The sequence below is a fragment of the Lampetra planeri genome, chromosome 2 (genome assembly GCF_965212315.1).
Source record: "Lampetra planeri chromosome 2, kcLamPlan1.2.h2, whole genome shotgun sequence".
Classification (NCBI taxonomy): Eukaryota; Metazoa; Chordata; class Hyperoartia; order Petromyzontiformes; family Petromyzontidae; genus Lampetra; species Lampetra planeri.
The window spans coordinates 9,156,119-9,179,189 of NC_136108.1; the positions used below are offsets into that span (position 1 = coordinate 9,156,119).

The window sequence follows — 23,071 nt, forward strand, 5'->3', positions numbered from 1 at the left end:
CTGGGTCATCTTAAATGGCTTCATTGAGCCTTCATTCTTGATTTGAAGCTTTCGTGATTGCAGGAATCCATACTCTTTGGTTCTTTCGGTCAAGTCACGTAGGTAGAAATAAAATAAAATGAAACAAATCAAACAAATTAAGAAATGAGCATATTCTTAGGTTTTTTCGGTAATTTTTTACCTACGTGACTTTGCCGAAAAAAAATAATATAAATCCTTGCAGTCACGAAAGCTTCAAATCTAGAATTAAGAAATGAGCCTTCATGATTTGTCTTTGCCAGCTGAGTCACTGGGAATGTATTGGTTGTCAGAATACCTCCGGAGTTGTTAGCACACTGCACTACCACTACGAGTGCAGCAACTTCATATTGATATCCAGCCATGACTAACATCAGTGGCGAATTATATCTGAACCGATCACGACCCCCCCCCCCCCCCGCATTGACCAGCGTTGTGAAGTATGGTCAAACAACCCCCATGGCAAATATAATGTCGGGAGGCCTTCTTCCAGAATTAGATTGACAAGGGCTGTAATATAGTACACGGTATCTATCGGTGTCATTAGTTCACTTGGTGAGAAATTACTACAGGAAAAACAAATACATAGCTGACAGCTTCTAGTATTAGATGACATTTCCAGCTTCAGTAGAGTCCACAGTCGGTGTTTCCCAGTGAGAGATTTCTGGGCCACTTGGGAACCTGAGGCTACTGCAGTAAAACTTTTTTTCTGGTTTTTTTCTTTATTTTTATTTTTCTGAGACATTGATCCTGTAGTATGCTTTCACTGCAAGGAGTATGGTGGGGTTTAGGCACTAACCTAGCACTGGAATACACACATGACTAGAGTAGTTCCCCAGTGGTTGTGCGGATTTTTCACAGTTCCATAGGCAGTTGAGGGCAGTGACATACTCTTAGTTCTTTCGGTAAAGTCACGTAGGTAAAAAAATGAAATTAAAATTAATAAAATAAAACAATAAAATCACGACGTTTCGGAGGCAACACAAGTCTCCGTCATCAGGTGGGACCGTCACAGACAGATTTGCTGCATCAAGTGAGGCAGGGATTCAAGATGCAAGCAAGCGACATAGCCGAGCGGGCGCGCGTTTGCCACTTGTTGCAGGGTTTTAAAGGCCAGAAGACTCCCTGGTTAATGCGAATCTGCTGTTACATTAACCACAACATGTGCATCTTTTGCTTCACAATGTAGACCCGATGAAAAAAAAGTAGGCCACGTCTACTGCCTTCATGGTCGAAATTTGAACATTACTCACAAATTACCTAATCTCGTAAAACCACATGGCGACATCACTCCCACTGTAAAACGACTCCACACGATTCTGAGCTGTGAAACGGAGCACTTTTGTGATAGTCTTGCACCTCCGATTAGGACGGTTGGCTTACGCAGAGTGCAAAGTTAAACATACATTCAGACGTACAATGGCACGAATACGAAATGAACCAATGATTTGATAGACAAGCTACTGATAATGTGTGTACACCCATAATCTGACGTCTAAGCATCAAATGTGATTATTTGAGGAGTGCAATGCCCACCCACAAATTCCGCCCTTTAAAAATATATATATATTCTGAACGGTCGCGCGAGGCTGAATTTGTTTAAAATTCCCCGTGTTTAGCTGCGGAAGTCCTGAGTGAAGGTTGAATAAACTGGGAGCAGTGATGTGCCCATGTGGACATGTGCACAGTGTTGGCAGTGTCGTTCATACATTTGTGTTCGGAATGGCGTGCTGCTACGATGTGGCAGCTGTTTCTATATGGAGACGTGCCAAGGCAAGGGTGCCAATCCGCTCACGTGTGCACGAGAGAGTGGAGCCACAAAACATTAAACGCGTGTGCCTCTGACTGAGCCGACTTTCCAATGCAGGATGCACAGTGCGGGGAAGGTGTCCAGGTGCGTAACGTCTCGTGTGTGGTGACGGACGGGCTAACCAACGACTCGGCGATGGCCGTCGAGGAGGACGACAAGTGTGGCGAGCGGCAGGATATGCCAGATGGAGAGGTTGCCGAGGAGCTGCAGAGAGTCTGCTCCGTGCCCTGCCCAGGTGACTGCTAAATAGATATATATTTTTTAAGTTGTTGTCTTTTTCCCCCAGTGCTCTATCGGTGCCATGTCATGAGACCAGGTGTCCACCGAGAATTGCTCCCAGAGCAGTGGATCACTCCCGTGTGAGAGAATAGTCGACGAAATGAGATGTCAGAATTATTTCCGAGATATGCTTCAAGCGGCCCTTTTCATGCACAACAATCGAGGGTGTACTTTGATGCACATAATGCCACATGAAAGTCAAAGGGGTATTTTTTTTTTATTCCCAGAGCAACAATTTAACCGAGTGTATAAACAAATATAATATGTTGGGTGTTTTTTTTTTTGTGGCGTCATGTCGTTAAGAACATGGTTCATTCATGAATGGCTGAAACCCACGTTTAATCTCAGAATCTCAGCAGTGCCAGCTCAGCAGTCTGGTCTCATAGCCACTCAGACACCTCAAGTGCAGAACTTCTTCTTAGAGTAACGGCTCTCCCCGTGGTTTCCCTTCTATTCACGTGGCTGTGTCAGCTGGGCAATAACTCTCACAAACATTCAGACGTTTGCGCCGCCTGCACATGCGAAGTAAGCAAAGCTTTCCTTGCGAAGAGGCACGGATGCAACTCATGTCAAAGCCAATGATACATCGCCAGCTCCCCACCCACCCAAGAGCCAGATGGCCTGTTCACTGCATGGCTTCGCCTGTCTCCCACTCCTCTCACAGAGAGGGCCGAGCAGAGGACGTTTTGTAATCACGTACGAGTGGGTGGGACACCAACCATGAGCCTCCCCATCATTGTTAATCTTACGAACGAGTGCTTCTCAGGACTGTGTCTGCACCATGAACTGCTAAGATTGTCTGTCGATTTATATTTTGTGTTGGAGAGGTTTTTTTTTGGGATATTTAGGTTTCATTACAAAAAAAATACACGTTTTTTTTTTTCCCTGGTGTTTAAACGTTGCTATCCAGTGGTCAAAAATAAAAACAACCACATGTATTGAAAATACAGCTTACTAGTAGCCATATGTGAAAAATGTGAACATTTATTTATTCGATAACACGTGTGTATCTTTGGAATGAAGCTGTGTATTTACAAGCATCTCATTAACGGCAACTTATATAATCAATATTAACAAAAGTTACTTGAATATAAAACAAAAACTGTGTAAATGAACACGTTATTTGGTATTTTAGTGGGGTGTAGCAGTGCAGCAGTGGTTGACCCACTGTGCTTATTAACCTGGTGACCTCCGTTTAATACCTGCCCTCTCCTTCACCAACCCACACTCACCAGCATTGTGATACATGGTCAAACACCATCCATGAATGATTCTACGAGAGGAAATGCCTTCTACCAGCAGTGGCATGACACGAGCCCTAACCATTATCATAGCAAAGGTAATGCCACGTGGAATTCATTGGAGGAACCACAGCGTTCAACCACAGGAGTCGCGTGCATTGCCAAATGCATCATGGTTCGTTAAAACATATAATTTTAGTAATTTAACTACATTTTGAGGACTTTGTTTTGTCCACATCGTACGTGCTGACGGGGCCTCTAAATGTGGGGAATGTCACGACATCCGAGATGTGGCCACATTTAGGGACTTGATAATTCCGAATTGCATTGTACTCTTAATACTGGCCCAGCTTTCTTGAAAATTAGAAGCAACCATTGGCTCCTTTCTACTTTAGTAGTCACATCAGACCAGCTTTGACCGCACGGTTGGGACATTTGAGAGTGAATTTCGAATCAAAATGAGTGTATCTGTTTGGCTAAGCTGAGTTGTTTGGGTACGAGAAGATGGAAAACAGAAAGTTATGAGATTTCTGCTCTTATTGGTGTTCTGCAGAAGATTTTGGGGAGCACTGCAAATAAAGGAAAATAAGGGCCTGTGGACGAGCTTAAGGTACAGGTGAAGGTGAAACCCTGCAATGTCTCACTCACGTCATGGCTGGAATGAGGGCCTTCACTAGAGGGAGCTATAAAGAGCCTCTCCTTGTGAGCTAATAAACAATTATATTATTCATACTCTTTGGTTCTTTCGGTAAAATCACGTAGGTATAAAATAAAATAAATTAAATCACGACGTTTCGGGCGCAACACAAGCATCCGTAATCAGGTGGGACAACCACAGCAAGAAACAATTGCTGAAGTGGGCAAAAGGGCTGCTGTAACAAGTGGCTATATAGGTAAGAGAAGGGGGAGGAGTCAGGGAGGAGAGATAGAGCGGGGGTTGTGGGTAGGGGGAGGGGATTAGGAAACGAGCAAGGGAATGCTGGGGGGGGGGGTGGGGGGAAGTGGGCGGGGCTGGGAGTGGGAGGCTGACGTAACAAGAGATGCGGTTATTAGTGGGGTGTGGGGTAGGGGAAGTGCAGCACTGCAAGGAGGGATAAAGGGCGAGCATGGCAAAATGCGGGGGGGGGGGGGCGGTGAGTGGGCGGGGCTGGGACTGGGAGGCTGAAGAAACTGGAGATGCGGATATGAAGGCAACACCATAAAGCAGCTACATCATGGGACCTCTTTTGCCAGTACCAAAATATACTAATAGGGTTTTTCCCCTTTTTGGCGTCATTTGGTCGAACACCATATGAGACGAGGCTCCAAAGAAAGCTGTCTCTGGTGTGGACCAATCAGTTTCAAAGACAATGCATAATTACCAGAGTATTGTTTTTTGTTTGCATTTGACTGCAAGTATTGTGGTTAATGTAAACATGATTCCTTGCAAAAGGTGTCAGTTTTGTTGCCAGAAAAAAGGGGGAAAACCCTATTAGTATACCATAAAGCAGTTAAGGTTTTACCTGGTTAATAACATCCTTCCAATGATTGCTTAATTTGTATCCATCGTCTCGGTTGAATTTATGTCTGTGTTTATATATCTGGATGGCTTCATGAACAAACCTTTGATCGTAGCCCGACGGTTTGCAGAGTACCTTGGTCTCTGAAAAAACAATATTATGAGAGCCCACCGCGTTATAGCAATGGCCAGCCACGGCAGATGTATTCGTTCTGCCATGTTTCAGATCTGACTTGTGCTCGCAAACACGGTCCGAGATATGTTTCGTTTCCCCAATGTAACACCCCTACAGGTGCAACTTAGTTTGTAGACTCCAGGATATTGCATGTCAGGAATGACATCCTTCACAGATGGGATTAGATCACGGATTTTGTGTACTGTACTGAATCGGACTTGGATCTTGTGTTTGTTTAAGATTTTTGAAATCTTTTTGGTAACCCCTGCTATGTATGGTAACGTGATGGTTTTGATCGGCGTCTCAGGGGGTTGTTTCTCCATGGTTGGAGAAACAGCTTTGCGAATAATGCGGTCCGAGTACCCATTCATCTTGAGGGCCTGGTGTACGTGTTCCAGTTCACTGGCTAGGTGGTGTTGGTCAGAAATGCAGTGGGCCCTATGGTGTAGTGTTTTGATGAGGGAATTCTTCTGTGCCGGATGGTGGTGGGAATCAGGTATCAGATAGGAATTTGTGTGGGTGGCTTTCCTGTAGACAGTGTCCCAACGAGCCATCAAGTCTCTTCTCAAACAAAACATCCATGAATGGTAGCTTACCATCCTTCTCCACTTCCATGGTGAATTTGATGGATGGGTGTTATGAATTAATGTGGTTGAGAAATTGGTTCAATGCTGGCAGGCCATGTGGCCAAATGACGAAAGTGTCATCTACATATCTCTTCCACAAGGAAGGACGTAGGGTGGATGTCTGGATGGCATCTGTTTCAAATTTCTCCATGAAAACATTCGCTATCACTGGTGATAACGGGAAACCCATGGGGGTACCTTAATTTTGTTTGTAGAAAGTACCATTCCAGGTGAAGTAAGTGTTTGTAGCCTCTTGTTACAGCAGCCCTTTTGCCCACTTCAGCAATTGTTTCTTGCTGTGGTTGTCCCACCTGATGACGGACGCTTGTGTTGCGCCCAAAACGTCGTGATTTAATTTATTTTATACCTACATGACTTTACAGAAAGAACCAAAGAGTATGGATCCCTGCAGTCACGAAAACTTCAATTATATTATTCCAATTACTATAAATGTAAAGAGACATGAAGAATGGCTATTCTTCTGCCAGAGAGGGGGGAACAAACATGAATAAGTGACTGTCAGATAATGCCATTTGATATCTCCAAAGCATGACACACTGAACACCTCTGAAGAATGATGCATGTCTTTATATAGTTTAATAAAGACAACATGCAGATATATTGTTGCTGCTGTTAACAGCAGATATGTTCACAGGAAGCTACGTGCACATTTTACCTATTCTCGTTTAGCACATTTACTCAAGATCCAATAATGAGGGTTTTAAATGATGATCCCTTGGACTTTCCAGTAAAACTCTACACTTCCAGGCCACCACTTACCTCAATAGTTTATTACTTATCTGCTTTAATTAAGGGTGCTTATTTCACCCGTAAACAAGATGCGACGTTTTGCTTGCTTGCTTGCGCGCTCTGGCATCAAAATAAATAAGCTTAAACGAATGCATGGTTAATTTCAGAAGAGTCAATACAAGGCCAAAGAACTATCAAGCCCAGCAATAAAGATAGGGCTACGCAGCGTGCACTTGCAACGTGTGGCGTATGTTAACGTGGTAATCGTCAGGTGCTCCCCGGAACAATAACTTCAAAATCGATAGCAGCCTGGCCCGAATGCCTGCTTGGGGACGTGACACTTCACAGACAAATGGAGCGTGCAGGCAGTCGGGAGGGTGGATTTCTACGGATGGTTTGCAGGCTTATTGGAAATCAATTGAATTTTTAATTAACTTTTTTTTTTACATGCGTCTGCTACATGTTTTAGTGTAACTCGGGATTTAGCTGATATGTTAGCATTTAAAAGGACAACTTTCCTTTTAAAGAAAGTCTAGCCACACCTCAGCCAAACCTCGTTTGAAACTTTCATTGCAGTTGACATGATGTGCATAATACCTTGAATGCATTGCTTTGTTACAAAAACCCTGACGCCTGCTGTATATTTGGAGTTTGCATGTTCTCCCCACGTACATTTTTCTCCGGGTCCTCCGGCTTTTCCCTCCACATTTAGAAACATGCGTTTATAGAATTTGGCTGATATAAGTTTCCACATAAGCCACTTCATTGGGCTATCATTTATAGCCATGTGACTTCTGAAAAGAGCTATATAGCTCAGTGGGCCTTATCTAATAAAATAAAAAAATTGTTTAGTTTAACTCTTTTCATGTCCCAAGAGCCATCACATTTTTGTCAATTCGATTTTGATGGAAATACGTCAGAAGTGAGACAAGTCTTATCTTGTGTTAAAATGATTTTGGACAGCAATTTTACTCTGCAATGATGGTTCAAATGCACTTGGCTGTCTCCATTAATCAACAATTTGATAAAAGATTATATGAAATAATTACATTCGGTGGGATCCTGTGGGGAGGCTGAGTACTGTCGACATCCTGATTGTAATTTTGTTTGACTTGCTGCTCAAACAGGGGACCTGATTTGCATGAGACATCAATAATGTCCACTCCACCCAGATTCTACTCGTCAAGTTAATTAGCAGCATGTAATTAATGAAAATAATTACATAACACCAGTTTGTATGTGCGCGTGTGTGATAACGACCTGTATTGACTTGGCATTGATCTTAATGAGCTTGGAGCAAACCATTGTCACATGTTGTCGTCAATGTGCATGTCATAACATTACAAAAGTCACGAATGTAATCAGCATTTAATTACATATCTATGAGAGCTGCGATATTTTATTATTTCATTAAACAATCACTCTACCGATTATTGGTTCGTTTATGCCATGAATCGAAAAATACGAAAATTGTTGGGATAAACAAAGTCACTTCTGTTCCTATGTGGAGCTGTGGATGGAAGACGATGGGCATGGTTTGGTGACGTCATGATCCTTGTCATCCGGGGCGTGGCTTGTAGGGGTTTCCCACCTTTGGGGTGAAGGATGTGGGGGGCGTCCACAATTTTTTATTAGGCACAAGTGATCGACTTAAAAAAAATTACAATGCATCAAGAATCATCGAATAGTTTTGAATGATTTCCACGGTATAATGCAGCACTGGCTTCACAAAGAGGTGTACGTTATTATCAACCCACATTCGTAGCACTAGTACGTATGTAAGTCTGAACACTTGTTATCTTGCACTTCTACGAGTCCAGTCCATCACATATGCACGCTGATCACACAGTGTAGGCTCTTTGTTTCATGTCTGTTGCAAAACTGGCTCGGACTCGAGGATGGATCTCAAAACAGGTGCCGGTAACTGGTTGAAGGTCTTTTGTTGATCCGAGACCAGCAACAGTTTACATCCAGAGTGTGTAAATACAGGAGAACGTTTTTTTATTAACCATTTTGTAAGGGACCAAAATCGCAGATCCTGTTTTCCCTGAATTCCGATTTATCCGTAAAAAAAAATTGTTACTGATAATTGCAAAAATGTGGCCACTCTTGATAGATCTTGCAGACTCACCGACTTGTGCAGATGATAGAAATTGTGGGTGAAAGGGTGACAGAGAAGATACATTCCTTCCCGTACGTGTAATGTTTGTTATTTACAAAAACAAGTATACGTATTAAATCAATGTTGTTGAATGACCACATTGGTTGCAATAGGTCTCACTGTCACATAGTTTGACGTGTTAAATACGGGTGATCATGACTTTAACGCATTTTGAGAGACTCCATTCACTAGTAACCTTGGCCTCAGTCCATGAGAAAATTCAGACTCCGGGGGGAGTCGGTAGAATCTTCCAGCAGTACGCCAACATGGATTCTAACGGTGGATCTGTCTCGCTTTTAAATGTTCGACTTAATATATTGGATTGAGAAGAGGAGCACCCCGATCTTTACATTATTGCTTTAAAGCTTGAATGTAGTTATCCCACTTATGATTACAATTGAGAATACAATTATGCAAATTCTTATTTTGTCAAATATTATTCCTAATTTGACTTGTTTTGGCGTAAGAAATGTAATTCCTGCCCATTTGGTCGCATTATGTTGCCCATTAGTTTCCTTACACACGTTTTACAAGCAGAGTAATTTGGCGTAATCAAGGTAATGATTCGAAATTAACAGTAACATCTTAAGTTTTGTGAGTAAAAAAGAATCTGTACTTTTCATATGACCAAAATCACATTTAATTTACAACCAACTGACAGTAACAAAATACTTTGACATGATAAATTGGACAATTAAATACCGTTTGCTAAATTCACTCGCTTTTTTTATTGCAGCCTTTATACCTTATACATGTATTTGAGAAGCAGTCATTGTTCCAGGTGACAAGCATTAAACTTGAGTGTGTATCCATTAGGCCGGTAACGATACATCAATTTAACACGGACATTGACGCCACAGGCACCGCTGGTAACCCAAGTGGGGTTGTCCGGGTAGTGGAGCCGCTTGCTGAGCGCATCTTCTCTGAAGCCATCACCCCCGCGCTGCTGTGGGCAACCTCAGGAGTTGAATATTGGCTCTACTGGAGGAGTTGAATATTGGTTCTACTGGAGGAGTTGAATATTCACCATTAGATTATTTTAGTATTCACTCTCCGGGAGTGAATGTTCAGTCTCCAGTAGTTGAATATTGGTTCCTCTGGAGGAGCGGAATGTTCCAATTTCAGGAGTAGCATATGGGCTCCATTGGAGGAGTTGAACATGATAAATCCCATATTAATTCATCGATTTGTTAATTAAAATCTATTCTTACATGAAAGAAACACTCAATATATCATGCTGTTGAGAATCGACTATCCATAATGTGATGAAAACTATATGCTACTGTTATATTTAGGCTAAACGAGCAAATACATGTGAGATGGAAATAAACTATTACAAATACAAAGTAAAGAAATTAGACAATAAAAAAATAATTTGTCTCATTGAGTTGCAGCCCACAGTCACAGAAAAGCTGGGGGGTAAATCATGATATCCCTCATCTCCAAGCCTCTCTTGTGTCAACGCAAGGTTAAGCCATGAACATTCCCCATAAGGCAATTCACACGTGTATATATATTTTCAAATATGCATATTCAAAGGAAAAAACCTTTTTTGCAGATATTTGTCAAATGTACACATCCATCTTAGAGGCAAAAGTTAATTATTTTTCCGTGCTGTCTTTGAGCATAATGTTTTATAGTGCAAACTTTAATCATAAAAAAGTAATTTCCCAAAGTGTGGGAAATTCATTAAAAGAACCGGAGTCACTTGTGTTCTACAGAACATGGACAATTAAAAAGCGAACAACCTCTGTCTGCTGCTAGTGTGGAGCTGCCTTTGGTGATAGTGGTCAATGGACCTGGCTTTTTATTGAAGGGACTTTTAATTTTAACACTCTCCAAAACATCATGGGACCTCATTTGCCAGTACCAAAATATGATAACAGGTTTTCCCCCTTTTTTCTGGCAACAAAACAGGTGTTAAGATGTTAAAACACCAAACTGAAACCTTTTACAAGGAATCATGTCTGCATTAACCACAATGCTTGTGGTCAGAATGCAAACAAAAACATACTCTGATAATATATGCATTGTCCTTGAAACTGATTGGTCCACACCATTAACAGCTTTCAGAGTATGTTTTTTGTTTGCAGAGTATGTTTTTTGTTTGCATTCTAACCACAAGTATTGTGGTTAATGTAGACATGATTCCTTGTTAAAGGTTTCAGTTTGGTGTTTTAACATCTTAACACCTGTTTTGTTGCCAGAAAAAAAGTGGAAAAACCTATTATCACTCTCCAAAATATCTATAAATGGTTAATGCATCGCTCTACCCGCCTGCATGTCTGTCACAGAGGGTCATGATGACTGTCACAGAGATTATCCAATATGAACAAAACTTTTGCTGCTTATCGAAAACTGGCCAAAATTTTTCAAAGGAATACCCAAAAATTGGAAACAAACCCAGAGCTTACAGGCAAAGTGTGGATCTTCGCTCTCTGATGATATATACCTGTGACATCATTTTACAACATCTCATGCAATGCGATGCCATCTTACTATGCGGCTTCAAACGTTACGTTTGTTTCCCGCTTACTCAGACAAAGATCCCCCCATATATCTCTTGACGATAGGAGCAACTGCTGTTAGCGAACACCTATGAAGGCCGGCATGGCACGCGAGGGGGTGGGTGGTGATGTTTACAAACCACACCAAGTACTTATATGAGGCTGAGTCGACCTAGGGGAGGCCCAGGACCAGTCAAGATAATCGTCACTGGTGTCAGCCGTGAGCGGGAATTGAACCCAAGCTGCCGGGTTCGTAGAGCAATGCGCTAACTACAACGTTACCGTTCCCCTATCACTTACTAAATACATCTCAGGACAAGCGCGTGTTGGAAAGCGTTACGGAATCCTTGCACCTACATGAATTTTCTCCCCAGTTTAATTGCACCGTTGTCCCCCCCCCCACCCCGGCTGCTCCACGGCGCGTATCACGTGCTTCTCCGTCCCAGGAGACTGCCGCCTGGGCAAGTGGTCCGACTGGAGCGTGTGTCAGCTGATGTGCGCCACGGGCAGCAACGTGGGGCTGCGTGGCGTGCAGGCGCGCTCGCGCGTCGCCCTCGGAGCTGCAGTGCCGGAGAGCCGTGCTGCCTGCCCGGCGCAGCTCTGGGAGTCGCGCCCGTGCGACGGTGAGTCGGCCTCCTCTTTTCATGCCGCGTGGTCCGGCTTCTGTCGTCGCGACGATTAAGCTTTGTTAACGCGCAATATTGGCAATAATTTTTTCACCCAAATTCAAAAAGTGAGTTTCCCCCGAGACGCCAAGTAGGTCCAGGTATTCACGTGGAGGATCATTTCCACATTTCCTTGGTTTCGGTGATGCAGATGATTAAAAATACCGATGTGTTCAGTCGTGTACTTGTTCTGCGGTTTGGAATTATGTGCAAACGATTCAGCTGTGCAAGGTGTTCATTTCTGCTTGAGGTGGCATGAGGGTATAGAGTTGATTATTTCGCATTCTCTCCTGAACTTGAGCATTGTCACTTGGAACGAAGACGTGCTCTTAATATTCACTGGCTCACTCACATTCCGTGATTCACGGAGGCAACATTGTCCCCAGGGTGGTCACTGTTGGCACCTTCCGGCGATCGCTCTTCTCTGACTCGCATTGCTCAGCCGTAGTTCTGCAGCTGTGCTGCCGAGCACCGAGCAGAGGTGCTCAATCATTTTCAAACCTCGGCAGTGTACACTGGCCTAGGGAATTGAACCTCTGACCTCCCACTCAAAGCAGACACTCTAACCATAAGGCATTGGCTTACTCCGGTGATGGTCATATGTTTTGGTATTGATTTTTCCATAGTTCTGGTAATGCTGCAATGCTGTGATAGCAGCTGTGGGACTAAAGCAATTTGTAGCGGTGTGCCGTTCATTTTTCAAAAAGATAGCACGTACAGCGCCGTTTAATTTTTAATGGCAGGACGGGGAGTCGTTACAATGCAAGAGTTACATACATTGCTTCGTGGTGCTTGCAAACAGATGGAAAATGCTTTCAATACCAGTGGAGGTCAGGGCCTTGGCGAGGGACGGAGAGAGAGGTCTGGTGTGCCCGCTCGGATGGCATCAATGTGACCGGTATGATCGTGATTATTGTTACTGTGTTCTTACAAACCCCATTCCAGAGCATGACGTTTAAAATGCATTCAACCCTTAACACGCCCTTCTCCGTATTAAACACAGGTGGTTGTCTCGCTTCATCCGAGCCGCCCAGGATGAGATCTTGCCAGCCACCCTGCCCGAAACCCAACTCATTCTGTACACAGGTGGGGAGACCGCAGTTGATGTTTAGATGACACGTTCATCATCTTTATCTATAAAAAATAAAAATCATCGTTCATCCTTTTACACGGTGCCAGAATTTGTGAGATGAGATCAGTTGAACCATTCGCAGAGCCTCAGCCACTCCTGGTGATGAGGCTTGTCAAAGCACAATGTTCAATATAATAATGCCAAGTGGAGTGTGGGAGGGATGGGCTTGATTCTACGGTATATTTTAACTGAACTACTGCGAGAGACAACTCGGCCACTGGAAAACATTGTGGTAGGCAGAGATAAGCGCCGAATAACATCGTTTTTGGATGTCCATACTTAATTAGGAAAACAATTAGGCCACCACATGTTTGTCAATATCTTTCTGTGTGATCTTGTTCGGGTTTGTATGTTTGAAAAAAACCTGCCGAGCATTTTTGCAATGCTAAATCGGGAAGGACGAATGGGGCATTTATTTAAGGTTTGCTTGAGCAAGTCAGATTTGGCCAAATCACGAGCACCTTTTTAAATCTTTTATATTAAGTTCACTTGCTTGCTTACTCGCGCTTACGACCGTGCAAATATTTCGGTCGTTTTTTAACCCACTTCCCGTGATCCAATCGAGCTGACATTTTGCACACAGACTCGTTGTGCGTGACAATTTATTTTCGTGAAAATTTTTTTCCAAAATTTTCCACTTTTAGGACATTTTTTTTTCATATTTAATTTAAAATACCAATGTGATAAAAATGAAACGCTTACTCAAGAAAAACAGAAATGAATAATAAAATAAAACCGATGCCACGCATATAAAAGATTTATAGTGAAAAACTTTGTTTTTATGGGTTAATTTTTTCTTATAATGCACTCTGTGTAAGTGAGGCTGTCAATAATGGTGCCAGACGTGGTTGTGCATGTCTCTGATCCAGCAATTTACAGGCAGGAGTTAGTGGATCGAATAGATTTGTGAAACTCCAGAACTATCTTGGCTCTGAGGTGGATAGGAATGTGTTCATGCTAACCTTCAAGCGTTATTCAATTATATGGATGGATTGTCTCCAAGTGCATTGATATCTTCCCACACAAAGGAAAACACTCAATTAAATTAAATTGGCCAAACATCCCAGTGCAGGAGCCTACTGAAAAATAGTGTTGAGATGTATTGAGGCTTTCCTAGATTAATGTATTACATTATTATACCTATCATTATTATTACTGCATACGTTATAGCAATTGTTTGTATCTTGTGGTTGTATCTTGTGTTAATCGGGTCATTATCCAAAGTTTCACTCCACGTGCTGGGAGTTCTTACAAGAAATCAGTTCTTGAATTGAATTCATGAATTCACATGGAATTATTCAGTCACTGGAGCGAAACATTGGCCATCATGCTGAACAACCCAAAACCCCATCGGGAGAGAGCTATCTATCTATCTATCCATCTATAACTAATATAAACTAAACTACAAAGTGAAACTATTTTTTTTTACCAGGTAAGGCCCACTGAACTATATAGCTCTTTTTGAGAAGCGACCAGACCACAAATGATAGCTCAACAAAGTGGCTTGTCACGTGGAAATTTATAGCAGCCAAATACTCTAAATGCGTGTTTCTAAATGTGGAGGGAAAAACCAGAGTACCGGGAGAAAAATCCACGCGGCCACAGGGAGAGAGACATGCAAACTCCAAAGCTACAGCAGGCGTCAGGGTCGGGATCGACCCCACGACCTCCTGTACACCAGGCGAGGTAGTTAACATCTTGCTACCATGGCAAAGCTATGTAATATGATTATAAGTGCATTGAATAAGTACAAACTGACGGTCGTCATTGTCGTCGTTCTCTGCTGTGCGTGAGCAGGCGGGGACGTGCGAGTGTGCGCGGGGGTTCTCACGAGCGAGTGCGCTGGGCGGGACGGCGGTGCGGTGCGAGCGCGTTACCCTGACAGCTGGCGCCGGTAGTGGCGGCAGCGGCAGTGGAGGCGGCGGCGGCGGCGGTGGCGGTGGTGAGCACAGGGCGGACGTCGTGGCCGGTCATGGCGCTGGCCGGAGCCGGCCCGACGCGAACGGCGACACGAGGCTCGGCGATGTTCTCCGCACATGGTCCATGCAGCCCTACGGCCCTGGTACGCGCACAACAGTTGTGGCTAATTGCCGAGCGCGGGCTGTCACCGCAGAGCACCGCCCGTGCGTGTTATCTCGTGTGGCCTGGAATATTTGCAGATGCAGAAGCGTGTGCGAGGTTTGCCACCATCCTGCAATGGGTTTTAATGAGAAGTGGGAAGAATGACTATTTTCAAAAGTCTAAATTGCCACGCTTTTATCACGAGCCTATGAAGAAGAGATATTACCCATCACATCGTCCGTAATATATTTTTCCGTGACGGCCGTGTTCATGACGAATGTGTTGAGATTCTTGTTTATGCGTGCTCTGTCCACCACTACCAAGGCAGTTTCTCCAAAAAAAACATGTTTTCGTTATAAGTTCAGCAACTTACCATTTGACAAAGTGTATTTACTCCTCTGTCATGGCCTCGACTGGCTTCGTGTGCTGTGATTTACATGTTGCTTTATTACAGTTGCATCCCGACCATAATTGTAATTGGATGAGAGTCATCATGTGTCACTGATTAGGTAGTGGATATGCTTCCATTAAACCTGCACAGGCAAGTAAGCGACCCTGCTACCCATGACCTTCAGGTCCCTTCTAATACAGAAGGGTCCCTGGTTGGGGTTATAAGGTGGTTATTGCGGCTGGCTGGGACAATGTCTAGTCAGGTGAACAAATTGCCAGACAGATCAACAGCTGCACTGGAGAAACAGATGGCAGAGGGGTGCCTTGAGCACCAATGTCATACCGCAACAGAGGGCTTGTACTGGCTCCAATAATAAAATGACCTTTACAGCATTCCGGACTGGAGAAGCGCACTACTGGGTGTAGCTTTGCACACTGAAACTTGGGTGAGAAGCACCATTTTCCATCGGTTCCCGTGTCTGTAAATTGAGGCTGTGGTTGAACGAGTAACGGCATCTCTACTGAAACTCGTCTCGTTCCTGGCCGTAGGGAAACCTTTTATTCGCAGCTCCACGCTGGAGGATTGTGCAGCATATGAAGGGTCTGGGGCAAAGTGCACAAGGTGCCCAAATCCTGATGGCAGGGTGCTTTGGTGTTTACTTGTGGTTGGTCGGAATGAGCGTTGCTGGGTTGGTGCTGCAAAGGCATATGTTCAATGGGTATGCTCTGCGGTTAATCTTTGGCGGTTATCCGTGCGGGCACCTGGAAATATCCTCTCTCTTGCCAATGACAGTCATTTTCCCTTCACCTCGGCTGAGCTTTGTAGGCTGTGAGTTTAGATAGCTGCTTTTTTTCCTATTTTCAAATACATCACTTGGAAAATCCCTTGAGAATGGAATATCTCATTTGGAAGGGTGACCAGGGTGTCACTTGCTGCATTGCCCTGGGAGTGGAGAGATCGTGAAGGGAGATGCACCGACCACTCGTCTGGATACTCTGTGAGTGAGAACCAGAAAAGGGAATATGGTAGCATTCTAAAGCAGACTCGTTTTGTCGGTTAAAAGTGCTACTGTGGAGAAGGCCCTAGGGTCATCTACAGGCCAATTGGCTGCGTTTGATCGACTGTTACTGTCGAGACATGGGGCGAGGAAGGGAGGTCGCTTTGAGGGTTTGCTGGGAGGGTCGCTAGGGGTTGGTACCTGAGCGTGGAAGGTGCTACGCGCTGTCTCTGCATAATGAAAATGTGATGCACTTTGCAAGTCAGGCGACTTTTGTTTGGAAGCGCTTTTATATACATTTGTAGCCGTCCGATCGAATGTCTAAATAACTTTCATTCAGGTAATGGTACTTACTCAAATTAAAAGTAAATTGCAAATCTGATATATATGTCATTTAAATGAAATCGGTAATTATTTTGGTCTGTTGGCAACTCAAAGCCTAGAAAAGTCAAACTTATACGGCACTAATTCCTGGTCAAAGCTTTTCCCATTACTACTGTGAGGCAAATTCCATTTACATTAAAATCCCATCATTACTGGTTTTTCCCATTTGCACTTCACCTCTCCCCTATCTTCACTTTCATTCTCTCTTACTTTGCAATGCGGTTTTTAAGATTATCTAGCAAATGTCTGGTGTCTGATTTCTAATACAGATTAATGAATATACCTATTATGGGGTTATCACTGAATTTGCAGGCCTGTCAATTTACTTGAAGATGTTTTTCTCACAAATGCATGATGTTGAAAAGACATTTAATTTTTCTTATATATTCATGAAATATTCATGTCCCTACTCTGTATCAGACTGTTCACACATATAATGAATTTAATATTGCTTACTTTAGCAAATTGACCTACATTTTTTTTAATTCAGATATATAGTGCTGCAGCTCACACAAGATAAGTTTTTTTTTATATACAAAGGATATTCAAATGTTGTCTATACTGCTGATGGACAATATCAAGGTTATGTCAACACTTTTCAATATATTAATTTCAGTCACTCCAGTCTTGCAACCCATTCTCATGTTTTAATAACCTCGGCCTCAAATTTCCTTTTCGAGAAAATTGCACGGTGCGCTGAACACGATGTGAATGCGACCTTCTGTTTCAATAACGTACGCGTCGGGTAGGATGTGAGTCGGCATTTCTCGTTTGCAGCCTTACAGGCGATCAATTGATCGCGACTCCACCGGGCACCACTTCCCTGTTGTTTGTGCTGTGCCTCTCTCGTGAATGTGGCCCATGACCAACCTGGACAGGTAGGGCAGTAAATCACAGCCCTATTGGACTCATTGTTGAGACTTTATACATTGCATTGAGTTCTCTGTTGAGACCTACATTCCATTAGGCATTAAATTACACGCCTGAAATCACTGCAAATTCATTGTCCAGGGACCCAGTACGCAGACAAAATTTTAACTTTTTTTTCTCCCCTCGCCAGCTATCACTTTACTTTCCAAAGTAAAATGCTTCTCAAAAATAAAACGTACAAATCTAAAACAGTGAAATGCACGCAATATTTCTTGCTACTGCTTTCGTTTTTAGTTTGTTTGTGGGTACTTAGTAGTTTTGAAAAGAACGTGTTTCGTCAGTGCATGTCATCTGCTTATGCCGCACAGAGCATAAACAAATGCACAGTGACAAGGAAAATGTAACCACAGCAAGGTGGACGCTTGGACTAGTACACTGCGAGACAATGGTAGAGGGATTAGAGAGCATAGCGCGTTATAGACATCACATTGACTCACAGGAAACGTGCGTGAGCTGGGGCAGAGCACCTCACGAGAAGGGATGATGGCCCTCGGCTGAGATAAAACAATGGCGTGCGGCCAAAGGAGGGAACATGCCCGAGAGGATGTCCATCGTGAAAATTGAGCAATGACATGAGCCTGTGCGTCGGAGGCAGGAGCTACAATGGGATATTGCACCGTGAGAAATGACGATGGCTTGGCGAGCCCTTCATCCAGCAGTGGATATATCATGGGTGCTGATTATGGGTTCACTGGGCTAGTGTATATTTTAATAAGTTTGTGGCGGGGGCAGGGGGGGGGGTTTCTTACATTATGAATAGTGACATAAACATGATACAAGCTCAGGTTGACTTCAGTGGTGCGCAGGGAAAAAGACATCATTGATGTTGTCTCATGATGTGGACGGTCAATAGAGCCAGAGTGCCGTGATTAATGTGTTCTGCCTTCGCAGGTGCACCAGTTTTCCTGCGCCCGGAATAATGCGCCCATTTCTGCATAAATGACTGTATATCAGCGAGCTGGTTGTGAAATAGTGTCATAAAATTCGAATGCTCTACCGTTTGTCCCTCAACTGGCATCCCTTTTAAAATTGCCTCGTCGTACGGAAACGAGGCTTGTTTTTCACGGTCGAGCAAACGCTCACCGAGTGTTTCGGAGACACACGCAACACTCTGGAGGACCCTAACCGTTAAAATGTTTTGCCGTTATGGATTTTCTGATTTCGCGTCTCCATCTGCCCTTCCTGTTTGGAACACGTTCTACATTTTATTTGACAGCGAATCCTTGTCTACTTTCCCCGCGCCTGTTTCTTTTCTCGTTCCCCTTGTCCTGTCGGAACAGATGGCAAGCTCAAAGTGTGGGTTTACGGTGTGTCGGCGGCGGCGTGTGTACTCCTCATCTTCATCGTCTCCATGATATATCTCGCCTGGTAAAGTATAATAATAATTATTATTATCATTACTACTAAAGCATGCACGGTGCAGTAAATACACAGCGAGTAGCCGTGTAATGATGTTTCGATTCTTCAATCAAAATTGATTCTTATGCTCGCGACACGTGCAGAAAATTGTGCGAGTAAGTATCGATTATTTGCAATTCCTATATCTTGTACGTACAGTAATGAGTTTACGTGAACCATTCGGCCGCGAGAGGCACCACCTTCGCCACAACGTAAAAACTAAATTGATTCTTAAATCAAATCGTGACCCTAGATTGTGACAATTCATTGAATAATGAGGGGAGGGGTGGGGTGGAAGGAATCGTTACATGTCTATTTTTGAGGGGTTACTGTTGCAAGATACAGTAATAGAAAACGTAGGGAAGTGGCGGTGCAGTTGTTGGCGTGTTGCACTATGAACCCAGCAAACCTCAGTTTGATTCCCGACCTCGGCGACAATGAGCGGCGAGAGATATCTCAGCTGGTTCCTCGCCACCCCCCTCCCCCCTTCACCAACCTGCAGTGACCAGCGTGGTGAAGTATGGTCAAACAATGCCCATGAAGGACAGTGTAAGGAGGTCTTCATCCAGCAGTGGTTTTACAATGGACTATCAAATATCATCTCAAATATAAAACGTATGAAGGTGTTACTTTTGAAATCCCATTTTTTTTAAGCTCCTCAAATTTACATGTGTAAGCCAAGAGGCCACCTTCTGTTAGCTTGAGCATTAATAACACGCTCTTATAAAATATTGTGTTGTTTGTGGAAACTAAGAATTCAAATCGCGCCGTTAAGGAGTGGCGATAGCTATAATTAGTGTGGAGGTGCCCTGGGACTGCGAGATGATCAATACTCACCCGTGGATTCTTCTTTCATTAGCGTTTGTGCAGAATAATTTGTCAGCATGAAGGATGCAATTAGCTACATCCTCCCTGCGGGCTGAGAGTTGAGACACGGGGGAGGGATTGATTTGGAGCCAACGTGAGCCCAGGAGATACTAAAGTGCTAGACCCAATCGCTCTGAAATTGCGCATTGATTTTTGGACCTTAAAATAAATATCAAGGGTTCATATGAGTTATTTTTTTAAGTGTGACATCGTTTTCTGCTTGAAAAAATTGAATGCCTCGTAAGTCGGATTCGGCAACAATTAGGTGTCTAACGATGCATCAAGTCGTCGAATTGTGTCTGTTGAGAATGTGTGAACGACAAATACAAATGAGTCGGTAAAACGGAGCAACAAAAATCTATTGGTGAATTGAATTTTTAATTGCCCCAGGGGTTGGGGGGGGGTGGAGGGCGGCTGAGGGGGGGGGGAATTGAAGGGCACGGTGTGGTGAATTGTAACAATAATAGTAACGCTCGCATAACACTGTGTGCTTACTGGCAGCAACAGTGTTGTTTGGGATTGAGTTCCCGTTGCTGTGTTTACGATTCACCTGCTTGCACGGGTGAAGAGCGCAGAGGGCCCATTACGACCGTTTCTTTTCAAAACTCAGCTTCAACCTTGCTTCGTTGTTTTGCCTCCCATTTAAATCGAACGCTTGTGTAACTCGATTGAACATTCCGTCTGCCGTCCCTCCAATTCCCCTTCCAAGCAAACGACCGAAGCGGCCCATACGCAGGCCGGTGAAGCGCCCCTCTCCGAGGAGGCCGGTCACCCTCGCGTACGACGGTGACATCGACCTCTAGGAAGCGGCGACCCCCTCGTCTGGGCAGGGTCGGTGCAACCAGCGAGCGGATTCCACGGTTCGTTGTCGGGGTTTTTGTTGTTGTTGTTGTGTCCAGTGGACTGAACCACACAAACTTTTATGGCTAGACAATCATCTGCTTTTTTGGACCTTGTGGAAAATATGTACATACCGTGTAAAGACTTACACTTGGTGTATGTATACATACAAAAATAAGTTACATAATGAGATAAGACCAACATAATTCTGATTCATGCAAGCTCTTCTGTGGGTATCAGCACACACGCTGCACTACAGAGTGCATTTTGGATGCAAAAGCAACGTGCCTGTATCAGACAAAGGAAGCAACTCGTCCACCACTTGAGAGACCTTTGTGTAAATGGTGAAAACCATGAGGAGGAACATCGTCGACATTGGCAGCCAAGAGAGCAAGAACCATGACAGTGGATGGCCAGAGCAGTGATGCAGCAGTCAAATCAGAAGACGTGGAATCCGGCAGAATTTAATCAGTCAAATATGGATGAGTATAGAATCCAAAGTAATTTTACCAGTCAAAGTGGAAGACATGGAATCCATCACAGTGGAATCAGTCAAATCAAGACAAGTGTAGGATCCAAAAGCATTTTACCAGTCAAATCAGGACAATTGTGGAATATGGATGTGTGCTTTTATGTTTTTTCCTCTCTTGCCATCGGGATATTGTTTTTGGGATCTTTGACTAAAAGACCAGCCTCTCTACAACAACGTTTTTTTTTTTACAAAGCTACACAAGGTTGAAAAAAATTATGCTACCAGCCCATAGATCGCTGCATAAGAGTGAATGCATATTCACGGCTGATGCCATTAAGGCGGCCAATGAAAGTTGCATCAAATGGTGGATTATGTAAAATCAGTTGAGCTTCAAAAGAGAACATGATGCCAAAATATGTAAGGCACTTAATTGACGGAGTGGAACAATGTTTATGCAGAACTCATCACAGCTTTCAACAAGCAGGATGCCACTACACCAAGCCATCCTCCGGAACACAGAAGCTGGACACTACATCATGAGTTGTTGTATACATGCAGAAGAAAAAGAATCAGCTCTAAAAATGACCGGACTTCACCCACACCCACATTAATGAACAATAATTTTTGCCGATCTGTTTTATGTTTTTTGCTGCAAATGAATTGCGTTCTGCATTTGATAATAATAATAACTGTCTTAACAATCCGTGGTCCTGCACAAGCGGAGCATGGATGTTGTTTCTCTATTACCTTTTTTTGTACCCGGCGCTATAAATTCATTGCACTGTCTATTGACTCTAAAGCGTAGCAATTTTACAGCCTAGAGAACACATGCACAACTTCTACAATGTTAAACGTGAAACCTGCGCTCCTGTCCTGTGCTGAAGCACATTGTTGTTGTAAATGGGGGGGGGAGGTGTATTTGTTATTAACGGGGAGTCGCAATTACATAACTGTACTCTGCGTATAGTCATTTGGATGTGGTTCGTGTCGGCTGATTTATTTATGGACAAGAGAATTGGAACCGGTGATTGCATGCAGAGGCAATCGGGCTGAGTTGCGACGAGACCCAATCACATGGTGCTTTTTGTGTTTGGTCAAGTAAAAGAGAAAAAAGCCTTCGTGTGAGACGTTGCCTGGCCTGACCTGGGTAAGGATAACTATTTGCACTATGTTATGGGCACACACACTTTTCCATCATCGTCCTGATAATGAAATGCGTCTCGCACGAGGCTCTGGGTAGAAGCCGTTACTCCTGGGACTCCGTGAAAATAGACACGTGGAGCGATGTCCTTTTGCCATGGCGTTGTGGGAAAAAAAGCCTTTATATCATTGTTTAAAGCTGTGGGGGGGGGGGGTTTTGCCGAGCAGAAAAAAAATAAGGTGATAATGTTTTACTTTACGTACTTGATTGTGTAACTACTGTGTTGTGTCGACATGCTGTTGAATTTCGAAGGGTATCCTTGCAAAGCGGGTGTTCGCGGAAAATTCGTACAATACAGCGCTATGTAACAACAATGTAAAGGTTTTGTTTTGTAACGAACTTTGCATTTTGTTTCCGAAACGTTTCTTTTCTTTAACAAACGGTGGCATTATGACAAAGAACTAAGCAAAGTATTCGTATAAATATAATGCTTGTGTACAGTCATTTGAATTCATGATTTCTTATATTTAAATAGCGTAAGGGATTTGGAAGGATTACATGTGCACTGACTTGTCAAATACTTAATTTACATTGTGTGTTACAAGGTAACCTGTATATCTGTATTTAATGTAAAGATGATAATAATTACAAAAGCCAATAGCGAAATCTTTAACTGCCATGGAGTGTAATAGGTGATAGTTAAACATGTTCAAACTGCCTATGGAATT

The 23,071-nt window shown here is 43.4% G+C and overlaps 1 protein-coding gene across 1 annotated transcript in view; it reads left to right on the forward strand.

Annotated features, from left to right (window-relative positions):
- LOC144727088 (thrombospondin type-1 domain-containing protein 7A-like) overlaps window positions 1–22,161 on the forward strand; it is a 221,603-nt gene extending 199,442 nt beyond the window's left edge. Inside the window, exons 24-29 of the mRNA XM_078605833.1 lie at window positions 1,886–2,063; window positions 11,512–11,688; window positions 12,533–12,816; window positions 14,660–14,924; window positions 18,906–18,993; window positions 20,600–22,161. Coding sequence (XP_078461959.1) covers window positions 1,886–2,063; window positions 11,512–11,688; window positions 12,533–12,816; window positions 14,660–14,924; window positions 18,906–18,993; window positions 20,600–20,693 — 1,086 coding nt within the window. The 3' untranslated portion in view covers window positions 20,694–22,161. The remainder of the gene's footprint in view (window positions 1–1,885; window positions 2,064–11,511; window positions 11,689–12,532; window positions 12,817–14,659; window positions 14,925–18,905; window positions 18,994–20,599) is intronic.
- Window positions 22,162–23,071: the final 910 nt, after the last annotated feature.